This window comes from Salvia splendens, chromosome 1 (assembly GCF_004379255.2).
Source record: "Salvia splendens isolate huo1 chromosome 1, SspV2, whole genome shotgun sequence".
In the NCBI taxonomy this organism is placed as follows: domain Eukaryota; kingdom Viridiplantae; phylum Streptophyta; class Magnoliopsida; order Lamiales; family Lamiaceae; genus Salvia; species Salvia splendens.
Genome location: NC_056032.1, coordinates 41,647,742 through 41,668,832, shown reverse-complemented (window position 1 = coordinate 41,668,832; position 21,091 = coordinate 41,647,742). Strand labels below are relative to the sequence as shown.

General features: G+C 36.5%; 4 protein-coding genes across 5 annotated transcripts; 2 read left to right on the top strand and 2 right to left on the bottom strand.

Annotated features, from left to right (window-relative positions):
• Positions 1-2,734: 2,734 nt before the first annotated feature.
• On the bottom strand, positions 2,735-4,729 carry LOC121752402 (50S ribosomal protein L17-like). Its single transcript, XM_042147459.1, has 6 exons — positions 4,576-4,729; positions 4,407-4,461; positions 3,858-3,908; positions 3,279-3,370; positions 3,107-3,184; positions 2,735-3,017 (listed from the first exon to the last, which is right to left on the bottom strand). Exons 1-6 carry the CDS (start codon positions 4,629-4,631, stop codon positions 2,867-2,869), a joined length of 483 nt encoding a protein of 160 aa, XP_042003393.1. The 5' UTR covers positions 4,632-4,729; the 3' UTR covers positions 2,735-2,866.
• Positions 4,730-4,806: 77 nt separating this feature from the next.
• Positions 4,807-6,905, top strand: LOC121752407 (chromatin modification-related protein MEAF6-like). The gene is made up of 6 exons (XM_042147471.1): positions 4,807-4,947; positions 5,054-5,148; positions 5,225-5,325; positions 5,733-5,802; positions 6,356-6,399; positions 6,555-6,905. The coding sequence occupies exons 1-6, from the start codon at positions 4,935-4,937 to the stop codon at positions 6,649-6,651; spliced, it is 420 nt and encodes a 139-aa protein (XP_042003405.1). The 5' UTR covers positions 4,807-4,934; the 3' UTR covers positions 6,652-6,905.
• A 1,425-nt stretch (positions 6,906-8,330) lies between these two features.
• LOC121752390 (ethylene receptor-like) lies at positions 8,331-14,349 on the bottom strand. Of its 2 annotated transcripts, none has more exons than XM_042147437.1 (7): positions 14,031-14,349; positions 11,181-12,125; positions 10,238-10,606; positions 9,866-10,132; positions 9,646-9,773; positions 9,327-9,524; positions 8,331-8,856 (listed from the first exon to the last, which is right to left on the bottom strand). In XM_042147437.1, exons 2-7 carry the CDS (start codon positions 12,081-12,083, stop codon positions 8,499-8,501), a joined length of 2,223 nt encoding a protein of 740 aa, XP_042003371.1. In that variant the 5' UTR covers positions 12,084-12,125; positions 14,031-14,349; the 3' UTR covers positions 8,331-8,498. The 2 variants fall into 2 exon arrangements, with proteins under 2 accessions (XP_042003371.1, XP_042003379.1); XM_042147445.1 differs by lacking the exon at positions 14,031-14,349 and having other exon boundaries at positions 11,181-11,912; positions 11,992-12,107.
• Positions 14,350-18,345: 3,996 nt separating this feature from the next.
• Positions 18,346-19,012, top strand: LOC121791767 (11S globulin seed storage protein 2-like). Its single transcript, XM_042189624.1, has 2 exons — positions 18,346-18,504; positions 18,584-19,012. The coding sequence occupies exons 1-2, from the start codon at positions 18,346-18,348 to the stop codon at positions 19,010-19,012; spliced, it is 588 nt and encodes a 195-aa protein (XP_042045558.1).
• The last annotated feature ends 2,079 nt before the right edge of the window (positions 19,013-21,091 follow it).

Sequence of the window (21,091 nt, the reverse complement as noted above, 5' to 3'; positions counted from 1 at the left end):
GAGTGTAGATGTCAGGCAATCCCGACATTATATCAATTGAGGCAGAATCTATTGATCAATGATAAAATTCCTTTAGAGCGAATCACATTTTCTGCTTAAATTCCTTTCACACGCCTTCTGTCCAATGTATAACGTGATGTTGGTGGTTTATTTGGGGAGTATGGATGATGAAGACGGAGGATGCTGAGCTCTGGATGAAAGCACCAGTTGTTAAGGACCTAAATCCTTAACGTCGATTTCCACACAAAATCAAGAAACGAGATGTCGTCGTTGTCGAGCGCCCAACGTTGGGTCGTGACTTGGACGGCAAAAAAGGGGCAGCTGAGCGAGAGATTTACTCGTCGGCAGCCTTAGGAGATGTTTCTTGTTTGCTACTCAATTGAGCCAAAATAACGATAGTTTCATATATTAATTGAATGAATAAAATGATAACAACCTATCCCTATTTATAATACTAGAATACTAGCTTATGGAACAAGAAACAAATATAAGAAAAGATATGCAAATCCCTAATATATCTAAACTAATTAATGCGATAGAATACTCGTACCAGAGGCAAGCAAGTTTATATCAGCAGATTGGGTAGAATGACCTTTTAAGTTCTCCTCATTCCATGATACTGATATATATGTGCAGTTTGCACCTCAGAATGCTCTTGATCGTTTGAGCATAAACTTGCAGCGAAAGTTTATAAAGCAAGACCGACTAGCACTTGAAAAAATTATACTGGGAAAGTGTGCACATGGCAGGACTCCAAGGAATCATCAAGATACTTATTTGCTGAAAGTGGTGGCCAAATAAGACCATCACTATCATCATAATCAAATTCAACACTAAATGTAAGTGAGCTAACACCTTCAACTACTTCACTGAAATGAGGGGAAACATTTGTTCATTACACTGGTGATATGTCTTGGAGAAAGAAGGATGGCAATCTGGGTTATCAATTGATAAAGATAGATTAGAACCATGACAAAGTAAATAGAGGCTTATGCTTAATGTTTGATCCAGAAGCCACAAATGGTAGAACCAGCTGCTTTGGTCATCAGAAGCATTCCACACAAACTCAAATATCCTTCTGCTCTTTTCTCAAGCAGTTTACACAAAAGCATGCTTATGGGAAAAGTGAAGTATTTATACTATAAAAAAGCAATCGACTACTACGAAAAGGAAGTTCAAAGCCATTGATTATTCTCATGTACAATCTGCGAAGTATTTAATACAATTAACAATCTACTTATAAGAACAATACTTGATTTCCGTTCCGTTACACGACAGCTATGATATGAAAACCAATCTTTGTAGCTCTATAACATTTGAACATTAGTATAGTTCCCTCACAATGTAAAATTCGTAAACCACATGCAGTAGCTAAACTCGCGCGTTTTTCAGTATAACGATTGTACTGCGCGGTACTATCTCTCAGGCATTTGTTGTGGACGCAAAATAAGATGATAACATGTGATGGAATATGGGTGATATGACCAAAATATAATCCTATTCCTACCACTACACATATTCTATTTCAGAAAACCAACTATTTCCATTGGACCCGAAGATCATACTATATAATCATGCAGATGTTCATTTGGTGACTGTAAATATCAAGTGACATATAATACTTCATTTGAAGAAACAAACTAGCATACCTTCGTTTATGCCAGGCAGAATAATTACTAAAATTATCATATACTCCTATCATATCAGAAGTTCATCTTACTCTGAAATCTTCTGTTATAAATCTTCGTGTGCCGAGCCGGGATCAAATCCATTCTCGAGAAGGTGCTGAACCGCGAGCTTCCAGTAATTACAACCGGCGGTGTAATGCTCAGGATTTGATTTCTATCGCTTCTTTCGTAATATCTGCAGCTCACAAATTAATCCCCAAACCCGAGCAATAATATATGAGACTCTAATTAATTACAAAATCTCGATAGAAAGATATTAATTTGTTGATTCATAACTACATTTTCTTACCTCCACAAAGTTATTAATATTAACTTCCTCCCTCATTAAATATTTCATATAATTATTTTAGAATAAAATTTCATTTTTACTATTTTTATAAATGAATTTATACTCCTACATTAAGTTATTCCCACACAGTTTATCACTATAAAATTTGAAATATATAAAAATCTAATCTATTAATTTTTTACAATTACGTTTCTTTATATTTTTAAATTTTAAAATAAAATAAAATAATTACTCATAGACAGAGACTACTAGTATTACGCCAGATTTTGTGGCTAATTAATGGTATCAAAACACAGGTAACTAATGAACAAAATAATCATTCCCAATTATTTCTGACTTGAATTATCCACGTGCCTATCAAGACTCATTTTTTATTTTTAAATTCATATTTACAACTATAGTTTAGTAATATAATCAGTTTATTCATCGAAATATAATTTAAGGAGAATGAAAATTTCCAAAAATAAAAATTCCTTGACTTTTCCAAAAACGTACTATAAATAACCTAAAGAAAATTAAAAATAAACAAAATCAAAATCGGTTCTAAATGTTGCTGTAAAATAAAAATGATGGCGCCACACATGCCTCTTGATTGGCCGAGGGGCACAATTGCCGCGAGGAGCAATGGGTGTGACAGCCTACGCGTTATCAGGCCACGGCAGGCTGTCATGACCCCCTGCCCCCACAACGGGCCACACGCCACTGGCCGGTCACCTCGTCTTAGACATCCTGGCATTAACAAATTAATATGGGTGTATTTGTTTGTAACTTTTGTTTTTCGATTCAAAATTCAGTTTGGATATTTGATAGTATGCAAAATGTGGAGTAATTTAGCAGACAACTTTTCAAGGTAATGAAAATTACAGAATTCCAACTATGAGGACATAACTCAACTATCAGAGTCTGAGGTCTTCTCCACTTTAGGTGGCGCATATTGTCTGGTGAGTCGCGATCTAGTCCATGGATCCACGGCTGCCCTCTGCGGTGGTGGTGGAGTTGGTGGTTTTGCTTGCCTAAGTTCATTCTCCCTATCTATAAACCTGAAACAGAAGGAAAGAAACACGCATTCTTGGTGAAAATTGCCAATGAACAAGGTTAAACTTATCAAACAAGACTGCACTGGACTTACTCAATGTATGCCATCGGTGCAGCATCACCAACTCGTATACGAGTTCGAAGCATTCTTGTGTATCCACCTGCTCTATCCCTGTAAAATAACATCCAGACCAATATACTGTTATAGCAAGCAATTTTGTGCCAAAAGTAGTGGAACGAACAGAGTTTTGAGGGTTGAGATTCACTTGTATCGATAGGCCAATTCCGTAAATAACTTGTGGATGACATCATCCCCACGAACAAAGGCACCAGCACGCCTCGCAGCACATAATGTACCCTGTGGCACCAATGTGAACGGACTAAACAGGGTTGATATTCACACCACAAATTTAGAATCCAACCACCCACAGACAACCTTGCACAAATTTTCAAAAATTTAAAAGAGAAACCAAACAAAACAATCTTAAGTGTGTAGCTAAAGAGAGCATCCTCTTTCCAAAATTTGCTTAGTTTTAAGATTAAGACTTCCATACATCTGCTTCTGTATATAAAACCCATTTATAGTTAATCTCAGGAGCAGTATTCTATCAGCCAATCAGGAAGCTACAATATTTGGTATTCCGATAAATAAAATGTTAACAGACTAATGAAATGTTAACAGCCAGTTGATAAGGAAAATGTTTGGCATTCAGACTAAAATATTTCATTATTTCGTATTAATACATCAGATAGTAAATCTATATGCAAACATTGTATTCGAATCGAGTGATATCAAATGCAAACCATTCAAACTTTATGCTCGTAACAGAAAATGAGTAATATACCTCTTTTCCGAGCTGCACCATATTATCAGCAAGCCTACGAACTTCCTTCGCCTACAACAATAACAAGGGAAGAGATAAGAATGACGTGAAGCCATTAATCGAGCATTCGAGCCTTAAGGCTTATACCCAACGAGGCTAATGGACACTCGTCCACCACATCATAACATCAAAAAACAAATTAAAATCCACAATGGTAGATGACACCAAACTTCCAGATACACATAACATGGAAGCTGATAGCCCCTATAAACACACACACAAACTCACAAAACACCTTAGAAATTGCCCTAGTTTCCACCAGTCAGGATAAACATATTAGACAACCAGACTTCGAATCATTTTAGGCACAGATCATATTCAACTAGTGAGCAAGAAATCAAAACTTGCTTTTCCTGATTATTTTTGAACTGAATTTGTAACAAATGCTCTACTCTTTCCCATGCTCTACACTTTCGTGACTTGAAGGAATTTCATCGAAGAACCCAGCAAAACCCAACTAAAACCCTACACAATTTTAAAACCGTAAATAAATAAATAGATTCCAGAAACCTTCGCAACTGTAGTCTCGATTCGCTCGTGCTTCACTAGCTGCGACACCATTGTCCTGCTCAACATAATCAAAACTCTAGCTAATTATTTTGTGAAAAAAATTACACAAAGATTGAAAAACGGTTGCAACAGAAAATAGGATCTAAAAGTCCTATACACCTCTTATTACCTGAGCATGGACATTCTGTGGCCGGTAGGCCGATTGAGCTTCCTGAATTTCGTCATTTGCGCTGTGTGTGAGAGAGAGAGTGATTGAGGGTGAAGAAGATGGGAATGCAAAGAATAGTGATCAGTGCTCCCTGGTACTTGATGGACTTTGGATATTGGGCCACTTTGGATAGTTGGGCCGACTTTAAGAACAGCCCAAAATCCAAACCAATTATAAGAAGAAGAAAAATGTGCTAATTTTTTCCTACGAATCTTGATCAAAGAGCGCGCTGGAAAACCAGGAAGCGACGACGAGTAGAGAGGAGAAAGCAATAGTGAAATTGATCGCAGTCGCTGAGCCCTAAATCTTTGATCTTGAACATGGATTCAGAAGGTATACCAATCTTTGCATCTCTATACTTTTCTTAAATTCGAAGAATAGTGGTTACCAAAAAAATCAATCTTTTTGGGAAAAGAAATTGACAATTCCTTCGTTTTAGGGCAACGAACATCTGCAAACCCATCCGCAATGCTGGCTGGTCTCTTGGGAAAAAGGGCTAAATTGCATGAAGAGCTCCGCAGCATCGAAAAGCAGGTGCTAAGTAATGTGATGATTTTAATTGTAGGATTTATTGATTACGTGCTGTTTATTGAATGAATTTATTGTGTAGGTGTATGATATGGAGACGGGTTATTTACAGGATCCTAGCCAATGTGGCAATGTCTTGAAAGGTTTTGAAGGGTTTTTGTCTTCTTCCAAGAACACTACACTGTAATGGTCTTTTGTATTTGTTGTATATTAGTTTACGTATTAGTATCATTTGTTTCATAAACTTGTTAATGGATCATGTGATTGGGAACTTAATGGGTGTTAGGTTTAAATTTTAATCATCAATTGGCTTTGAATTATATCTTTTGTTTCATATCCTTGTTAATGGATCATGTGATTAGAGAACTTAATGGTGATTAGGGTAAAATTTTTATCATCAATTGGCATTGAATTATTGCTCTGAATGCATTAATTTCTATCTGAGATCGATCTTGTTGAAGAATCATTTGTTGCTTCTTTCGTCTTTAGGTATTGTGTATGCAATATACAGTACATTGTTCCTGCAGTTGGTTGTTTGGGGTTATTGTTATATGGAAGAGGATGATTTAGTGTTGCTCTTTCATTTGCAGCTTGAAACGATCAAGGAAGTTTCAGCCTGACGACAGGCTGTTCTCATTGTCCTCTGTCACTTCACCAGCTGTATGAGTTTTCATTGTAGTATAATTGTATTATGGTTTCTTTTTACAACGTTTTTGAAACTGAACTAGATATGGTTTGTCTCTGCCTGTCTCATGGTTTTATGCCTCTTCCATGATGCCTTCTCATTGTATGTTGTATGATTGATCTAGATGTGAGTTCTGGACTAGGCCTCAGTTTTTTTGTTTTATGCATCTGTTATCATGTGTTGTTTATATGATCTACTTCTGAGATAGATGTTGTTTAAGAATTTGAAGGCTTGTAATATTCCCATGAGCACTTGATGTGTTTATGGATAGTCATACTTGTGAAACTGTCACCTTAAGTCGAATATATTTGAATTGAAGAATGGTTGATGCTACTAGAATGGGAAGCAATTAGGCATTCTTTTTCGTTACTTTTTTTGGTATTCAATGTGGTAAATGCTTTAGATCATCCAAAGTTGAATGCATTATTTCAATCTTAGCACTGTCTATAAGCCTATACTGCATACAAGCCTTTGTTGTCAAATTGTTTACTCCGGTGGATATTTGAATTATTCATCATGTTTTACCAGGCTGAAGAAATAGCAAGAGATGGTGGTGTAACAACAAATGGGCCGTAAGTATCAAGATTTCCATCATCACTGCTTAGGTTTTATATAGTCTGTTACACATATTGAACAGTTTGATCAATATTAGCTGATACATTGGTGGTAATCAATCTAATTTGGTTTCTAATCGATCGTGTTCTCATGAATACTCATCATGTTGCAGTGGGAAACCGAAGAAAGGTAGAGGGCCGAGAGAGGTGAAGAGAAGACAATCTAGCGAAGTGGACTTCGACTATGAAGATGATCCCGATCTCATGTAGACATGTAGTAACTCCCCATATATATGAATATCAAGGCTGACTTTACTGGCTACCGGAGTTCTCTACCTTCCTGCTACAAGCTAAGTTTTCATTGCTATGGAGATTATATAAACTGAAGCTTACATGTTTCCAAGAAAAATTAACCATCTTCGTGTATGTATACATCTAATTCCTGTTCTTGAAACACAGGCCCTTCAGCAAAGGCCAACCTTTTATGTATTACTACTAACTAAAAAGTAAAAACAATTGAGCAACTTGATAGACTTTGCTTTTTAATTTTACTATTTTACAAGAGTTAGATTTCTATCTTTTTTTGATAAGCAAATGAATGTAAATTTAAAAGCCGACTCATACACATTGATTTCTGGCTTTTTTATGGGAAAATGAATATAATTTTGAAGGTTGCGCCATTCGAGACCTTTGACCTTAGACATCACCACTCTACCGCTGCCAATTTATACACAAGTTTATGGCTTTTATGTGTATCAACACATGGCACTTTTAGTATTTATAGATGTATGATAAGCTGTGTTTGTTTTTCAATCACAGCATATATAGGTAATAGGTTTTGTAATTTCCCCCTTAATGTGATAGTTGATAGTTGAGATATTATGATCTCCACAAAACCCTGATTACCTATAAAACCAAAATAAATTAGTGCTTACCCAAAATTGAAATACTATGTAAAATGCACTCCAGAATTTGCCACATGTTCTGCTCTCTTTTTCCAAAAGAAGATCAATAATTATCATACTGCTCATGATAATCAAACTCATGACCTATTGAATGGTGAATGGAGAAGCATCTAAGACTTCATCAAACTCATGACTTATTGAATGGAGGAGAAGCGTTTATGAGTATCTAGATCCGTATCAAACTCATGACTTATTGAATGGAGGAGAACCGTTTATGAGTATCTAGATCCGTATCAAACTCATGACTTATTGAATAAAGGAGAAGCGTTTGAGTATCCAGTTCCGTGCTCTTAGTGAAGGGCATTCATCCATTTTTGTTCATATTTTATTTCATGCTCTTAGCTAAACACAACACCCACAATCATTTTCTTCCCCAAGAACATGCTTTCACAATTTATGGTTCCACTATTCTATTATTCAATTTTAAAACTACAATTACTAAAAAGCATTTCATAATAAAAATGATTAAAAACCCTTAAATGACATTGCAAATTCCTAAAAAATTAAAAATTACATAATTTAAATCCTAAAAATTTTAAATTGAATAATTTGGATGAATTTTAGATAAAAAAAATGAAAAACAACCATAAAACGGCTCTATTTGGGAAGTGGGAATTTTTTGTGAATTTTTTTGGGATTTTTTATAAATTAAAAAAAAAACTGCATTAAAATGACGCTCACTCGCCACTGCTTACCCACGTCGCGACACTGGGCAGGCAGAGAGCGTGCTCATCGCGTGCTGTGCAGACGCACGAGCTGTGCTCTTCCGAGTGGCAGTGCTGGGGATGCTCTAAGACTTCCACCACTGTTTGCCCTTCATCCAAGACTACATTTTTCAGTTCTTTTTCACGAACCATTTTTCCGTTTTCAATAATTGCTAAATCAATCTCGGCGATTTTCTCTAAACTCACAACATTCTGTCGGTTTTTGTTTCATTTACAGTTTTTTTACAAAAACAAATTCGGCTAATTGTAGAGCTGGACAAAAATAATATTGTAGTGATAAAATTATCAGATATGGATTGCCCTATTTACCGCAGAAAATGCACATAACTATACAGTTTAAACAAAATAAAATTGGGTGCCGGCATCTAAAGATCACCTCAGAACAAGTCATCTTCACAACTTGGTTGTGATCATCATTCTGAAAGCGCTACTGAGATTCGACAAGGTATCCATGTTCTAAGATATCAGAGAGGACTCTTCTCATTTTATCTACAGACACGGGCTTCAGTATGACCCCATCCATACCAACCTTCCGACACTTCTCTTTTATCATTCTCTCTGTGTTTCCAGTAAGTGCAACGATAAAAGGTCTCTCTGAACGTTTTGAAAACTTCTCCCGCATCCGTACAGCAACTTCAAAACTATCAACAGCTGCCATGCTCACGTCCAGGAAAACAACCTTGTGCTCATTACTTACAGCTCTAACACACTCCTCTGCGGATGAAACAGCCAATACATCACATCCTAGGTGCACAAGGAGGCCCTTAGTTACCATTCGACCAACACTGTTCATTCAATGTACAACATTAAAGTCAGTAATATTAACAGAGTGGAAAATTGCAATCAACTCCTTGAAAACTTAGAAATGCAGCCATGCAGACCAAAATGCTGGTGACGTGCATGTTCAGTGCATTCGTGCATGCTACGTGCATTTCTAGTTTTTAATGAGGAGAAAATCTCTTACAGCTATTTTGTAGTGAAAATCCGACTTCATAACTCAGACCCAAAAAATCATACTTAAACCCAACAGGAAAAAGTGTGGTGTGACCGTCTGGTCCAATCACAATTGCCACAATTATGGCAGCATGGTACATAAACCAGATGATTGAAAACCTTAAATTGCACAAAGCTTAGCCAAACTAATATAGGTAAATATTATTAGAGGAAGAAATAACTGCTAACATAAGAGACAAAACTAACGGAAATAACAAAACACCAACGTAAATTTTACGTAAAGTGTGCATGTATTGCTAACCTGTTATCATCCATCACAACAACTTTAAGCCCAGAAAAGTTCAACTCTATTTGATTTCCAGGGGCTTTGTGCAAAAATGGAAGCTTGGATTCATTTAAGCGAGCGGGAATTCCCAGTTTAACAATGAAGATCACAGTAGAACCCCTGCCAGGACCATCACTCTCAATCCAAATGTGCCCCTCCATGAGATTCACAAACCTGATCCCATAAAAACCATATTTAAAGAAGGAAAAATCATAAAAACAGAGAATGTGACAAAGTTCTAAGGCTTGGATTGAAATGGATAATGTTGCAGAAGAATTATGAAATAAGATATCACCTCTTACAAATTGCTAGGCCAAGGCCACTACCACCAGGATTTTTGGTAGCAAGTGGTTGGCTCTGCACAAATTTCATGAATAGCTTAGGAATCTCTTGTGGGTTAATTCCTGAACCAGTATCTTTTACCTAAACAGTAGGGAAAATCATTATTAGAATCTCAAAGAATCAATAAAATTAATTTCTCGAGAATTTACTTCCATTGCCAATTGGAAACAAACCTCTACGCGCAAATAGAAATGGTTATCACTATGTGCAGGAAAAAAGTCAGGGGCTCGGGGATCTCTCAGAGAGTCGGACTTTGTGACAAAAGCCGATACCGTGACACCTCCCTCTTTCGTAAACTTAATAGCATTCCCAACAACATTCAGTAGAACTTGCATCAGTCTTTTTTCATCGCCAACAGCATGTTCAATCAAATCAGGGGACAAAATCAAAGTAACATATAACTTCTTCACTGCTGCGATAGGTTTAATCAAATTAAGTACCTACAACAAGAAGTAGATACCTAAGTAAACCTAGAATAAGCATGACAAGGAATTATAATTTCTTCACCATAAAAAATTTAAAACAAAAGGATGATGTTGTCCAACCTCCCTAAAAAGTGAATGAAGGTTGAAAGTTCCTATCTCAAGTTGAAGGCTACCATCTTCAAGCCTCGAAAGATCCAATACATCATTAATAAGGGTAGCCAACAGGTTACTACTTTTCAAGATTGTCTCAACCATTAGACGTTGCTCAGGCGACAGCTCAGTTTCTTGTAATAAGGAAGACAAGGCAATTATTGCATGAATAGGAGTTCTCATTTCATGATTCATGACTGCCAAGAAATCGTTACGAGCATGCACAGCTGTCTCTGCTTCTCTTCTTGCCACATCTAGGGCAAGATTCTGTTTCATAAGAAGATCCCTTGCCTTCATTGATTCTTCTAGAATTGCAGCATGGGAGAGAGCAACAGCAACCTGATACATGGAGAAGTCAAAACATAGTTAAATCATTCATCAAATTATCTTATTTCTAAGAACTTCTGAATTGGAATTACATACACTAACAAGTAGAAACACCAAAGCAAAGAAGAGATGAAAGAATTTCTGCAGCAATCATACTTGACACCATTGCAGATTTTCTATCTGCTTAACCATGTAGGAATGATTTTTTTATTCTAAGAATATCCTTTATCACAGTTCTGGTGGGTGGTTTTAACTAAGATTATAAGTGGTTCTAGACACTAGAAATATAACTGGACACATCAGTTAGCCCATTTAAAACAGTAAAAAGATTATATCCATTCTTAATCTATAATAAGAAAATGAGAACTACATAATAAAATCCGAATGGCCAACTACTAGAAGCATAACTGCTGTATAGAAACATTAAAGAGCAAGACCCCAGCTGCATTCACTAAGATTAGCTTTGTAGATTTCTTAATCAAAGGGCATGTGCAGCTAATTTACACAAATATTTACTTTTAGTCTGGTTCAGTTACAATGTCGACGGTCAACATGTAAACAAGGCAGAGATGAGGCAAAACCGAACCTGATCTGCAACCACCTCAACAAGCTCCAACTCATGTACATGCCACTGTCTAGCACTGTTCGAAGGGAGCGTTAAAACCAGCAAAGCATATCTTTTAGTTGACAATTCAGGCCAATCATGGATCTGAAAATTGGACAGATGCAGGAGTGGAACGCGCACAGCAACCACCTCTCCTGGCATGTTATTCCCAGAAGATCGAAGCCAAGCAACAGGGGAGCTCGGTGAGATTTTTACAGCATGACTAGTATTGAATACTTGATTGATTACAGGTAGTTGTATTGGCACAGACAGACCAACCGGCATTATGTGGTGGAGAGTATAGGAAAGATTGAGCTCTAGCCCTGTCTGTGACGGCATCCATAATGCACACTCTTCCAAAGCCAACGTTCTTCCTAGCTCCACAAGAGTAGTCTTCAGTATGGTATGCCTATCAAGGGTGCTTCTGATTTCATGAGTTAGCATCCTAACATGCCTACCAGTTTCTTCCTGTGTACGGATCAGGCCCATTTCTCTGTCTAGTTCTGCAGCCTTATTTTTCAAAAATAGCTCCCTTGTTTTTACACTTAATAGATCAGGGATGATATGTACTAGCATAAGTGCTGTTGCACAAGACACAGCAGCTGTCAAAACTTTGGCTGTAGTCATTACAACTGCCACAGTCCTCGTATGCATATTAAATGTCCACAAATTTATCAGGTGTGTTGCTCCACAGAGAACAATAAACGCACCAAACTGCACGAGAACCCATCTATAAGGAAACACAGCAGATTTCTTTACAAAATATATCAACTCCAAAGGGATTGAGAAATACGCCAATGCTATAAAGAAATCTGATATATACTGATACTTCATCAACAATTCATCAGCTGGCCATGGAGACTCAAAGCAGTTACAATACTCCATTTTGCAAGAGCCACTGACGTTTTTAAACCTCTCTCAGTTGCACTGAAACAACAAACAGATATAAGCAAGATAAAGCAATCAGCGTTATACTAGGAAAAGACTGCTACCTGGAACATAACACATGGAGTACTGAAGAACTGACAGAACCACTTGGATCAATAACTTCATAATGAAGGCTTTATATGGGAAAAATTCTCGTTTTGGGTGATTTAGAAAAAAGGTTCCCAAGTTGGGAATCTTTATTTTATATTCTATTAAAGGGAAACATGCCAATGCTAATGGTGTGTTTAAAGAGAAACACGCCAATGCTAATGGCATGTTTAAAAGAAGACGAGGCTTACACGCCATTAGCATAGGTGTGGATCCCTTTCATAGAAACAAAAAAGGTTCCCTGAATAGGAACCTTTTTTCTAAAATCATCCAAAACGAGAATTTTGTCCCTTTATATGGAGTATATGACATGCATTCCAAAACAATTTTGTGTATTATCCCACTCCATGTTTATTCGTTAAATTATTTTAAATGTATCACAACTTGCAAAAGTGTGAAATTAAAATCTTCGAGCTATGGCATTGTCTGATTTGCACTCCTAGATACAAACTTAAATTTAGTTAGGCAAAATTTCATTCAAGTGATATTTTCATATAAACTTTTATTGGTAATTTTCTTAAATATATGCATACGCATACCGTTAGCATTGGTGTGTTTGAAGAGAATACACACCATTGGTATTGGTGTGTGTCCCTTTCATAGAATACAATAAAAGGCCCCCATTCACGGAACCTTTTTTCTAAAATCATCCAAAACGTGAATTTTGTCACTTTATATGATACACCATAATATGCATTCCAAACAATTTTGAGTAGCATCCCATTCCAAGTTTATTCGTTAAATTATTTAAAATGTACATCACAACTCGCAAAAGTGTGACATTAAATTATTCGAGCTATGACGTCTAATTCGCGTTCCTAGATACAAACTTAAATTTATTTAGCCAATTCATTTAAGTGAGACTTTCTATTAAGCCTTTATTAGGAATTTTCTTAATTGTATGCATATGCATATGCATATTGCATACTCTCATTAAATATAGATTTATATGAAAAACGTTGAAGTTATATTTGGTGATCAATTTAAAGTTATAGAATGTACTACTTTACTCATGAAAAATGTTTATATTTTAGAATTTAATATTTTATTTGATTATTATTTTTAGTAAATTATTAAACCTTAAAGTTTTAGCATAAAAAGTGATTTGGTTTTCAAAAGATTTTCACCTATAGCTATTTCACTAGTATAAAACATTCAATTTCATTCTTAGAAAATCATGATCTTATTTTTTTCTTTTGCCCCTCTCTCTATCTTTTGGCTCTCTGTCAACATAGGTATGAGAAAAATTACTGATTTGTTTTAATTCTTATTTCTTCAAACTTTAGGATTTTAAATCTGGAGTTCTTGTCCTAAATTTTATCACCTCCAACAAAAAGGATTTCCAGAAATTCACATATTGACAAGCACACATCTCTGAATTGTATCAACATTTCTTCATAATCTGATTTATATCAACATAGCACATATGCTTGCGCATGTACGTGCATTCTATGCGCAACATTTTTTCCACACATATTGATTTTCATTTACTCTTATAGACCATGAACACCCAAGTCCATCAACATGCATAGTAACTTTTTTTTTATTTGACAAACAATACACAATAAATGAAATTGAAACTGAAAAGCAATAGCCTTTAAATTTGGGCGTCGACTGTGAACTGAAATTGGAAATCATAAGCAATAGAATTTTATACTTGAGCTCGAAATCATAACAGAATTCAAAGGGTTGAGCTTTCACTGTGAATTGAATCCGAAAGCATAAGCAGTATAATAAAAATTCAAGCTTGTAGTGTGAATTTAATTCGGAGTTGAAAGATCTGAAATTAGGGCTCACATAGATGGGTCTCTTTGCAAGTTGAAGTTGAGATGTAGAGGACAGCTGGAAGAATCGATGGCGCGGGGCGGTGATCGGACGCCGGCGGTGGTTTGCCGGGGTTGCGACGAGAGCTGGCGGAATCCTGGTGCTGCTGGCGAGAGGATGTGGTGCCTTGCTTGATGAAGAGGGGAGTGATTTAGGGGATGGGATTGTAGCTAAGTTTGAAGATGGGTGAAAGAGGAATCAATGGAAAAAAGGGAAGAATGAGGGCTCTGTATTAGGACATAAATTGAAAATGGAATACTGTGGTATGTGTGCCTCTTTCGTGGGGTGGGTGTTGTTGAAAGGTTGTTGAATTAAATAGAAGTTTGTTTTATTTCATCACACTTTTCTATTTTATCTCAACTTTATTTTATCACACTTTTTGATTTATCTCAACTATAGAGCTAAGCCTTCTTGCTCTCAGTTATAAGGTGTAAGTATGAAATAGTGATCGACTCGAACCCTAAACTATTGAATGGAGGAGAAATGCATCTTACCATGACCATCATAGCTGTACTTCATCAATTCATTTCAGCATTTCTTATCACCACATACTCCTAAGTTTTATAACTCTAATGCGAATTTTCACAACAGATAAGAATACTTGGTAATAGATCGAAGTTTAATAATTCTAAAATGGGTTAATCTATGAGCGCTATTCTTGTCTTGTTTGGATGGAAGATCAAACTAGCATATACATCAACAATCAATGTTGTTTTTCAAATTCTATAAAGATTGACTCGAACCCTAAACTAATGGATGAAAGAGAAGGGTGTCTGTCCTACGAACTTAGCTGCGTTTCATCAGTCCTTTTCTTACAATTGTATAAATTTCACAATACACACCCGTAGCAAATTCCCACAACCTATAAATTCTTAGTGGTAGATCGAACTTAAATAATTCAAAAATGGGTTAAGGTATGTGGTACTCTTTGCCTTATATGATTAAGTTACGAAAACTTCTGGATAGGTATACTACATCTGTACCGAATTCTTTCTGGTTAAAGAATATCTTTCTAGTTGCTTTGGAACAATTAGGAGATCAAACTAGCAAATATACTAACAAATCAGTATTGGCTTTCCAATTTTATAAAGATGCACAAAAATAAGCAATAAATAAGATTCTCCAAATTCACACGTCACCGCTGCCAGTGACGTCGAGGTCTCGTAGAAAAGCTAACGCAAATGCCATAGTGCCCTTCCTCCATTCTTGGAGAGAGCATAAAACGTAGGACCTATAAATTGAGAATTTGGAAGATTTCTAGATTATTTTTGGAACTGAGAGAGTGTTGGAGAGAGACGATATAAAAATTAAATCGATAAACAAAATATGATAATAAGCATAATATGTAACTCAATATGTTTTAATTAGGTATCTTATTTGTTTTAGTAACTTAGTTAAAAAAATTTCTTATCATGAATTCATGTTTGGTGCAAAATGTAATAATTAGGTTATATTTTGTCTTGGCAAATATATTCTCCTTTCACGTTACCATAATACCCTTATTAAACCTAACTTCATGTCTTAAATTAGATCCCTCCTGCCATTACTATTTCACTCACTCGTCTCTGCTCTCTCAAGACGAGGTGATAAGTACTTTCATTTTCACCCATTTTGATTTTGCGAACTTAGTAGGTAATCGATCGACCTTTATCCCTTATCTCTTGCTTTTATTCTCGAATTTGTCTTGTATTCACTCATTTACCTTTTGTTGATGGAAGGGTGATTGTCTTCTGGGAAAAACTAGTAAGTTTGTACTCTACTTAGACAACGAAGGATGAAGGTTTGCATATGAATTTCTACTCTATCTCCTTCAAAGCACGTCATTTTGATTTTGTATGCACCAGATGAGATGACAGAACAAAAGATACATGGTAGCGTAGTCATTTCATCAAAGCATATGGTGTAATTTTTCTAGTTAAAACATGGGCTTTTAGAAGGACTTACTCGGGCTAGTAAAGTGATACGAGCCTATCACTAACACTAACGTACATATATAAATGTATGATCAAATACCTTATAAGAGCTCTTAACTTGCTGTAACATAGCTACTACCCCTAAGGCCTCGTTTGGTATGTAGTTGGGATTACTTAAATGGTTAAAAAATCATGTTAAATTATTTAGTTTTAGATAGTTAAATTATCATTAGTCAATATTTGGTACTCCCTCCATTCTGGCTTAATATAAGCGTTTCATTTTTTGCACTCGTTTTGAAATAATAATAATAATAATAATAATAACAAATAGTTAAAATGAAACAAAAAGTAAAGTAAGAAAGAAAATAATGTGGAGAAGAGTATAAAAACTTGTGCCCAAAAAAATGTGTCATGTGTAATGGATCATAGGAAGTATAGAGAAAAGAGAACTTTGAGTGTCATGTGTAATGGGTCAGAGGAAGTATAAAGAAAAGAGAACTTTGAACCTCTGGTACAAGGCCGCCGCAATTTGATGAGAACTTGGAAGGTGTTGAGCATTGTGGGCCCCATCTCCATGGGCGGCGCTGGCGCGGAGTGAGATGATCTACTCTCTCATTTTCATGTTAATTGAGTCATTTTTCTAATTTTGAAAGTCTAAAATATTTAAGTCATTTCTATTTTCGGTAAAAAGTAACTCTCACTCTTACTTTATTCTCTCTTTAATTCTCTTACTTTATTTTCTCTTACTTTATTCACTATCCACTTAATACACCATTCTTAATCTATGTGCCGAAAAGAAGCGCATCTATTAACAAGGAACGGAGGGAGTATATGAGAGCCAAATTCGAGAGGATTGTGAGGCCAAAGATTCCGAAGCTTTCTACATGATAAATTCCAATAATGGAAATGGAGGTCCCAAGCTTAGCATTATTTGCACAGGATTGAAGATTTCTTTATCTTATTAAGAATAGGGGAAAATGCAATTTCTTATTTTATGTTTAATTGGAGTGGTTGGTGGTGGAGGTATAATAATTGAAGATGGTTTAGGGTATAGTTTGTGAATATGTTGGGATTTTAGATTATGATTTTGCAGTATAATTGTTTTTGTCTGGAATTTGAGTCAAGTAATTTTATTGAATATACGGCTTTTGGAGGAAAGGTTTTTGAGAGAGAAGATTATTTTAAGGTAAATCATTTGTTTCAAAGTAATTAGATAATCAATTAATTAAGGATAATGAGGTAATTAAATTAAATTAAGTATCTTTCTTTGATTTTGAACGAAGATAAATAGCCTCATCTCTTCTTTGGCTCAATTATTCTTTAAAATATGAGAAAGAGTGCGAGCCTATTCGGACAGAAAAAATAACACAAGCTTATGACTAATTTATTTTGTATACAAAATAATACAGTAGAAGTAGAATTATGATAAACTATTATTCTAGTGAAGCATAACTATTAAACGGGGCCTTAGCGGTGTTATTGTTGGTTAGTTGAGCATGGCCGGGTTGTAAGATTGCTTCATAATCACAATTAATTTGATATTAAAACAAAATTGATTTGCAAATAAAAATGCCAGTATTTCCACTTTCTTCACATTGTAATAGCAAAGAATATACACATTGTTATATACCTTCCTAATTAATTTTGTATTAGCATGATTCCTCAATTTTATTTTTATTGTTAACTTATTAGTACTTCATTTTATTTTACTGAAAAGATTCTAGTACCGGACAGAAATGAATGCAACAACTAACCCAAACATCAAGCAAAATTTTAATTCTACAAAAGTACTGATTCGAATTATGTGACAAATTAAGTAAGAGACTAATGAATTATACTGATGAAATTATTTATGTCATCTTTCTCAGGTTAACAAGCTGCTTATTAAATTATTAAAAGTAATAAATTCCTGAATCCTCAGTTAATAAATTAATGTATAATCAGAAATATGCAAAGTGAATCCTGACAGTAAGATCAAACTCAAAGCATATGGAGTATGGAGTATATATAAATGGTTAAGTTAAGTAGAATTGAATGTTAGGAAATGGAGTACTACAAGGAATCTCAGACATCCATGGCCAAGTGTTATGCGACATGCAAATGTGTTAGAAAATGAAGCATGCAATTCACCCCCCATATAAAATCCAACCATTCCACTCTCACATTCCTCACTAACATTAACTAATGTCGTTTTCTAACATTCATGAAAACAAATGGCAGTCGTTCTACTTGGGTGGTTCAGCACCACAAGCAGGCAAGAGCGAGAAGACATTCCACAACATATTCCAAGCGTTCGACGCCGAGCTGATGGCAGATGCCTTCAACGTCTCCCCTGACTTGATCAGGCGACCGAGGAAGAGAGAGGGTTGAGCGTGATGGCTCGCGAGAGCATGAGATACATCCGCCCTGACGAAGACATCAAAGAATCTTCTAAGCCTTACCACCACAACAACGGATTCGAAGAAACTTTCTGCACAACGAAGATCCGCACCAACATTGAAAACCAAAGAGACGCCGACATCTACTCTAGGGAGGCCGGAAAGTCGTAACACACTTTTGTCTGTCTTGTCTTGTCTAATTAAAGTTGTCTCAAATCAATCATATAAACTGCAGAACTCGATGTTGAGCCCACACTGGGCGATGGATGGCCACACGATCGTGTACGTGACCAGGGGCGAGGCCAAGGTTGAGGTGGTGGACCACAGCGGCCAGACCATGATGAACGACCGGGTGAGCCAGGGAGACATGTTGGTGGTGCCTCAGTTCTATACATCGACTGCACGGGCAGGGAACGAGGGATTCGAGTGGGTGGCCTTCAAGACCAGCGGATACCCAATGCGCAACGACATGGCCGGCTACACCTCAGCCCTCAGGGCAACTTCTCACCAACGCCTACCAAATGTCGCCCGCCGAGGCTCAATCCATCAAGATCAACCGTGGCGCACAAACCTTCTTGCTCTCTCCCGCCAGCCACTAATACTGCTCCTACATTTGTTTTCTAGACCAACAAGAAATACCCTAGTTTTTCAGGGCTCAATGTAATAATCTAAGCTTCCACGGTTGAGTCTACTCCTAATAATAAGACCGGCTTTGATTTCATTTCTTCTCTCTCTTATTTTATTTTTCGATCGATCAGCTCCTATTTATTTACAGTGCTTGAATTAGATTGATTTTTTCTATAAAATATAATTATTAACTAATAACAATGTTACTAATGAATGAAACCTCTACCCTAAATAATGATGAATTCTGTTTAGTTTAAATTACATATACACCCACATGTTATTGTTACTTAATCCACCAATGAAATGAAAGTTTCATACTATTGTACTTTTGAAGGATAACAACTTAATATTGTTCTATCTGTACCATAAATTCTATAAGTATATTAACTTTTGATATCAATGTGACTAGTGTAGCATTATTAAGATTGATGGAGGCTTGGGGGAAAATAGGCTAAGATATGGTTTGTTGGTAATCTCAAATCAGGATATCATTCGACTTTACGCAACAAATTTACAAATAAAATATAAATAATGTTTTTTGTTTTTGTGACATCATAGGTTGAAAGACTTCAATATTTTTACTAGGTGAAAACTGGATTTTGACTCTATATTGATTGTTCTTCTGTGTATCTAAGCCTTGTTTCATATGCATAGAATATAGTCCGAAACAAGCGGATCAAGAGATTGACTTTTATTGTTTTCACTGTAGTGTTAAGTTTTGGTAGCTATGGATTAGTGCCAACGAATGAGAATATGGTGATTTTGAGGGAGTATAGGGGCTACTTTTGATTCACTTCCCTCCCTCATGTGTTGTTGTTGGGGAATACACTCCTAAAGGGTGTGTTATGTATTGGTCATAGAAATAATATGGCAAAATATCTACCCAGAAGTAGTGCTATACAGGAAATCTTATCAATTAAAATCAAGTGTCCTTGGTATATTTTGACATCTCATGGTGGGTACAAAACAAATATGTTTGGTCACTTTGAGGGCGATTCAAGGCACGTAGGCGTGGGGGTTGCTGCGGTCGTCCTCTGTGTGGAGGTGCAGATTATTGAGATCATATAAGTTTCGGTGTATCTAGGCCTTGGCACAAAGAATGCGGTCTGAAACAAGGGGATCAAGAGATTGACCTTTACTGTTTTCACTATGGTGTCGAGTTTTACTAGTTGAGGACTTGTGCCAACGAATGAGAATACAATGGCTTTATGGGCGTATTCAGTGCTACTTTTGATTCTCTTCCCTTAGGTGCTGCTGGCCAGGGGGTGTGTTATGGATTGGTCGGAGAAATAATATGGCAAAATATTTACTCAAAAGCAATAATACCATGGAAATAGGATATATGCAATTGTTCCCTAGGCTGCGTGTTTTCTTCTTGTTGCTACAGTGCTCAGATTTGTTCTCATCCAATGGTATGGAACAATGCAAGCTTTTAGATTAGATGGCCTCAATACTTATCAGAAAGTGATGGTCACTAGAACATTTCCAAGGAGATGAATCTCCACCCAACTCCAACATCTTCAAATTCAAAGCTCAAAACCAATCCCCTATGAAGGCTGGAAACTCAAAATCCACATCCTTGGCTACATCCACACGAGCGCCGAGAAAGACACTTTTATGTCGGTCACGTAACAAATTCGTCAGTCTAAAGTTGTCTCAAATATATTATATAAACTGCATAACTCGATGTTGATCCCACATTGGCGATGGATGGCTATCGTGTACAAGACAAGATCAATGATAAAAGGCCATGGCTGAGGTAGTGGACCACAACGAGTAAACCATGATGGCCGATCGGGTGAGCCATGGGGACATGTTAGTGGTGCCTCAGTTCTATACATTGATAGCCTAGGCCAGGAAAGAGGGATTCGAGCGGGTAGCCTTTAAGACGAGGGCTACCCCATGTGCAACAACATGGCCGACCACACCTCAGCCCTCAGTGGAATGCAGATGTTGCGCCAGAGGTAACGAATTAAGCAGAAACCCTAGTCGCTCCAACATGTTCTTCACGCGTGTTAACCTCCATTCTTCCTCCCCAGCAATCTCTCCTTTGATGTAGGTGACCCCTCAGTTGCTCGTGAGGATGGTTAATCCCTCCATTCCGTTGATCTCTTCT

What these genes read in the sequence shown, in the direction of transcription:
- LOC121752390 (XM_042147437.1), bottom strand. Translation starts at nt 12,083, where the DNA reads ATGGAGTATTGTAACTGCTTTGAGTCTCCATGGCCAGCTGATGAATTG. An exon ending in TTGAGGTGGTTGCAGATCAG is followed by an intron (nt 10,607 to 11,180) that starts GTTCGGTTTTGC and finishes TCCATGTATCAG; the next exon opens with GTTGCTGTTGCTCTCTCCCA. An exon ending in GTTGTGATGGATGATAACAG is followed by an intron (nt 8,857 to 9,326) that starts GTTAGCAATACA and finishes TTGAATGAACAG; the next exon opens with TGTTGGTCGAATGGTAACTA.
- LOC121752407 (XM_042147471.1), top strand. An exon ending in TCCGCAGCATCGAAAAGCAG is followed by an intron (nt 5,149 to 5,224) that starts GTGCTAAGTAAT and finishes TTTATTGTGTAG; the next exon opens with GTGTATGATATGGAGACGGG. An exon ending in CCTCTGTCACTTCACCAGCT is followed by an intron (nt 5,803 to 6,355) that starts GTATGAGTTTTC and finishes ATGTTTTACCAG; the next exon opens with GCTGAAGAAATAGCAAGAGA.
- LOC121752402 (XM_042147459.1), bottom strand. Translation starts at nt 4,631, where the DNA reads ATGACGAAATTCAGGAAGCTCAATCGGCCTACCGGCCACAGAATGTCC. An exon ending in GAATTGGCCTATCGATACAA is followed by an intron (nt 3,185 to 3,278) that starts GTGAATCTCAAC and finishes GTTATTTTACAG; the next exon opens with GGATAGAGCAGGTGGATACA. An exon ending in GCACCGATGGCATACATTGA is followed by an intron (nt 3,018 to 3,106) that starts GTAAGTCCAGTG and finishes CTTCTGTTTCAG; the next exon opens with GTTTATAGATAGGGAGAATG.
- LOC121791767 (XM_042189624.1), top strand. Translation starts at nt 18,346, where the DNA reads ATGGCTCGCGAGAGCATGAGATACATCCGCCCTGACGAAGACATCAAA. An exon ending in CCGACATCTACTCTAGGGAG is followed by an intron (nt 18,505 to 18,583) that starts GCCGGAAAGTCG and finishes TATAAACTGCAG; the next exon opens with AACTCGATGTTGAGCCCACA.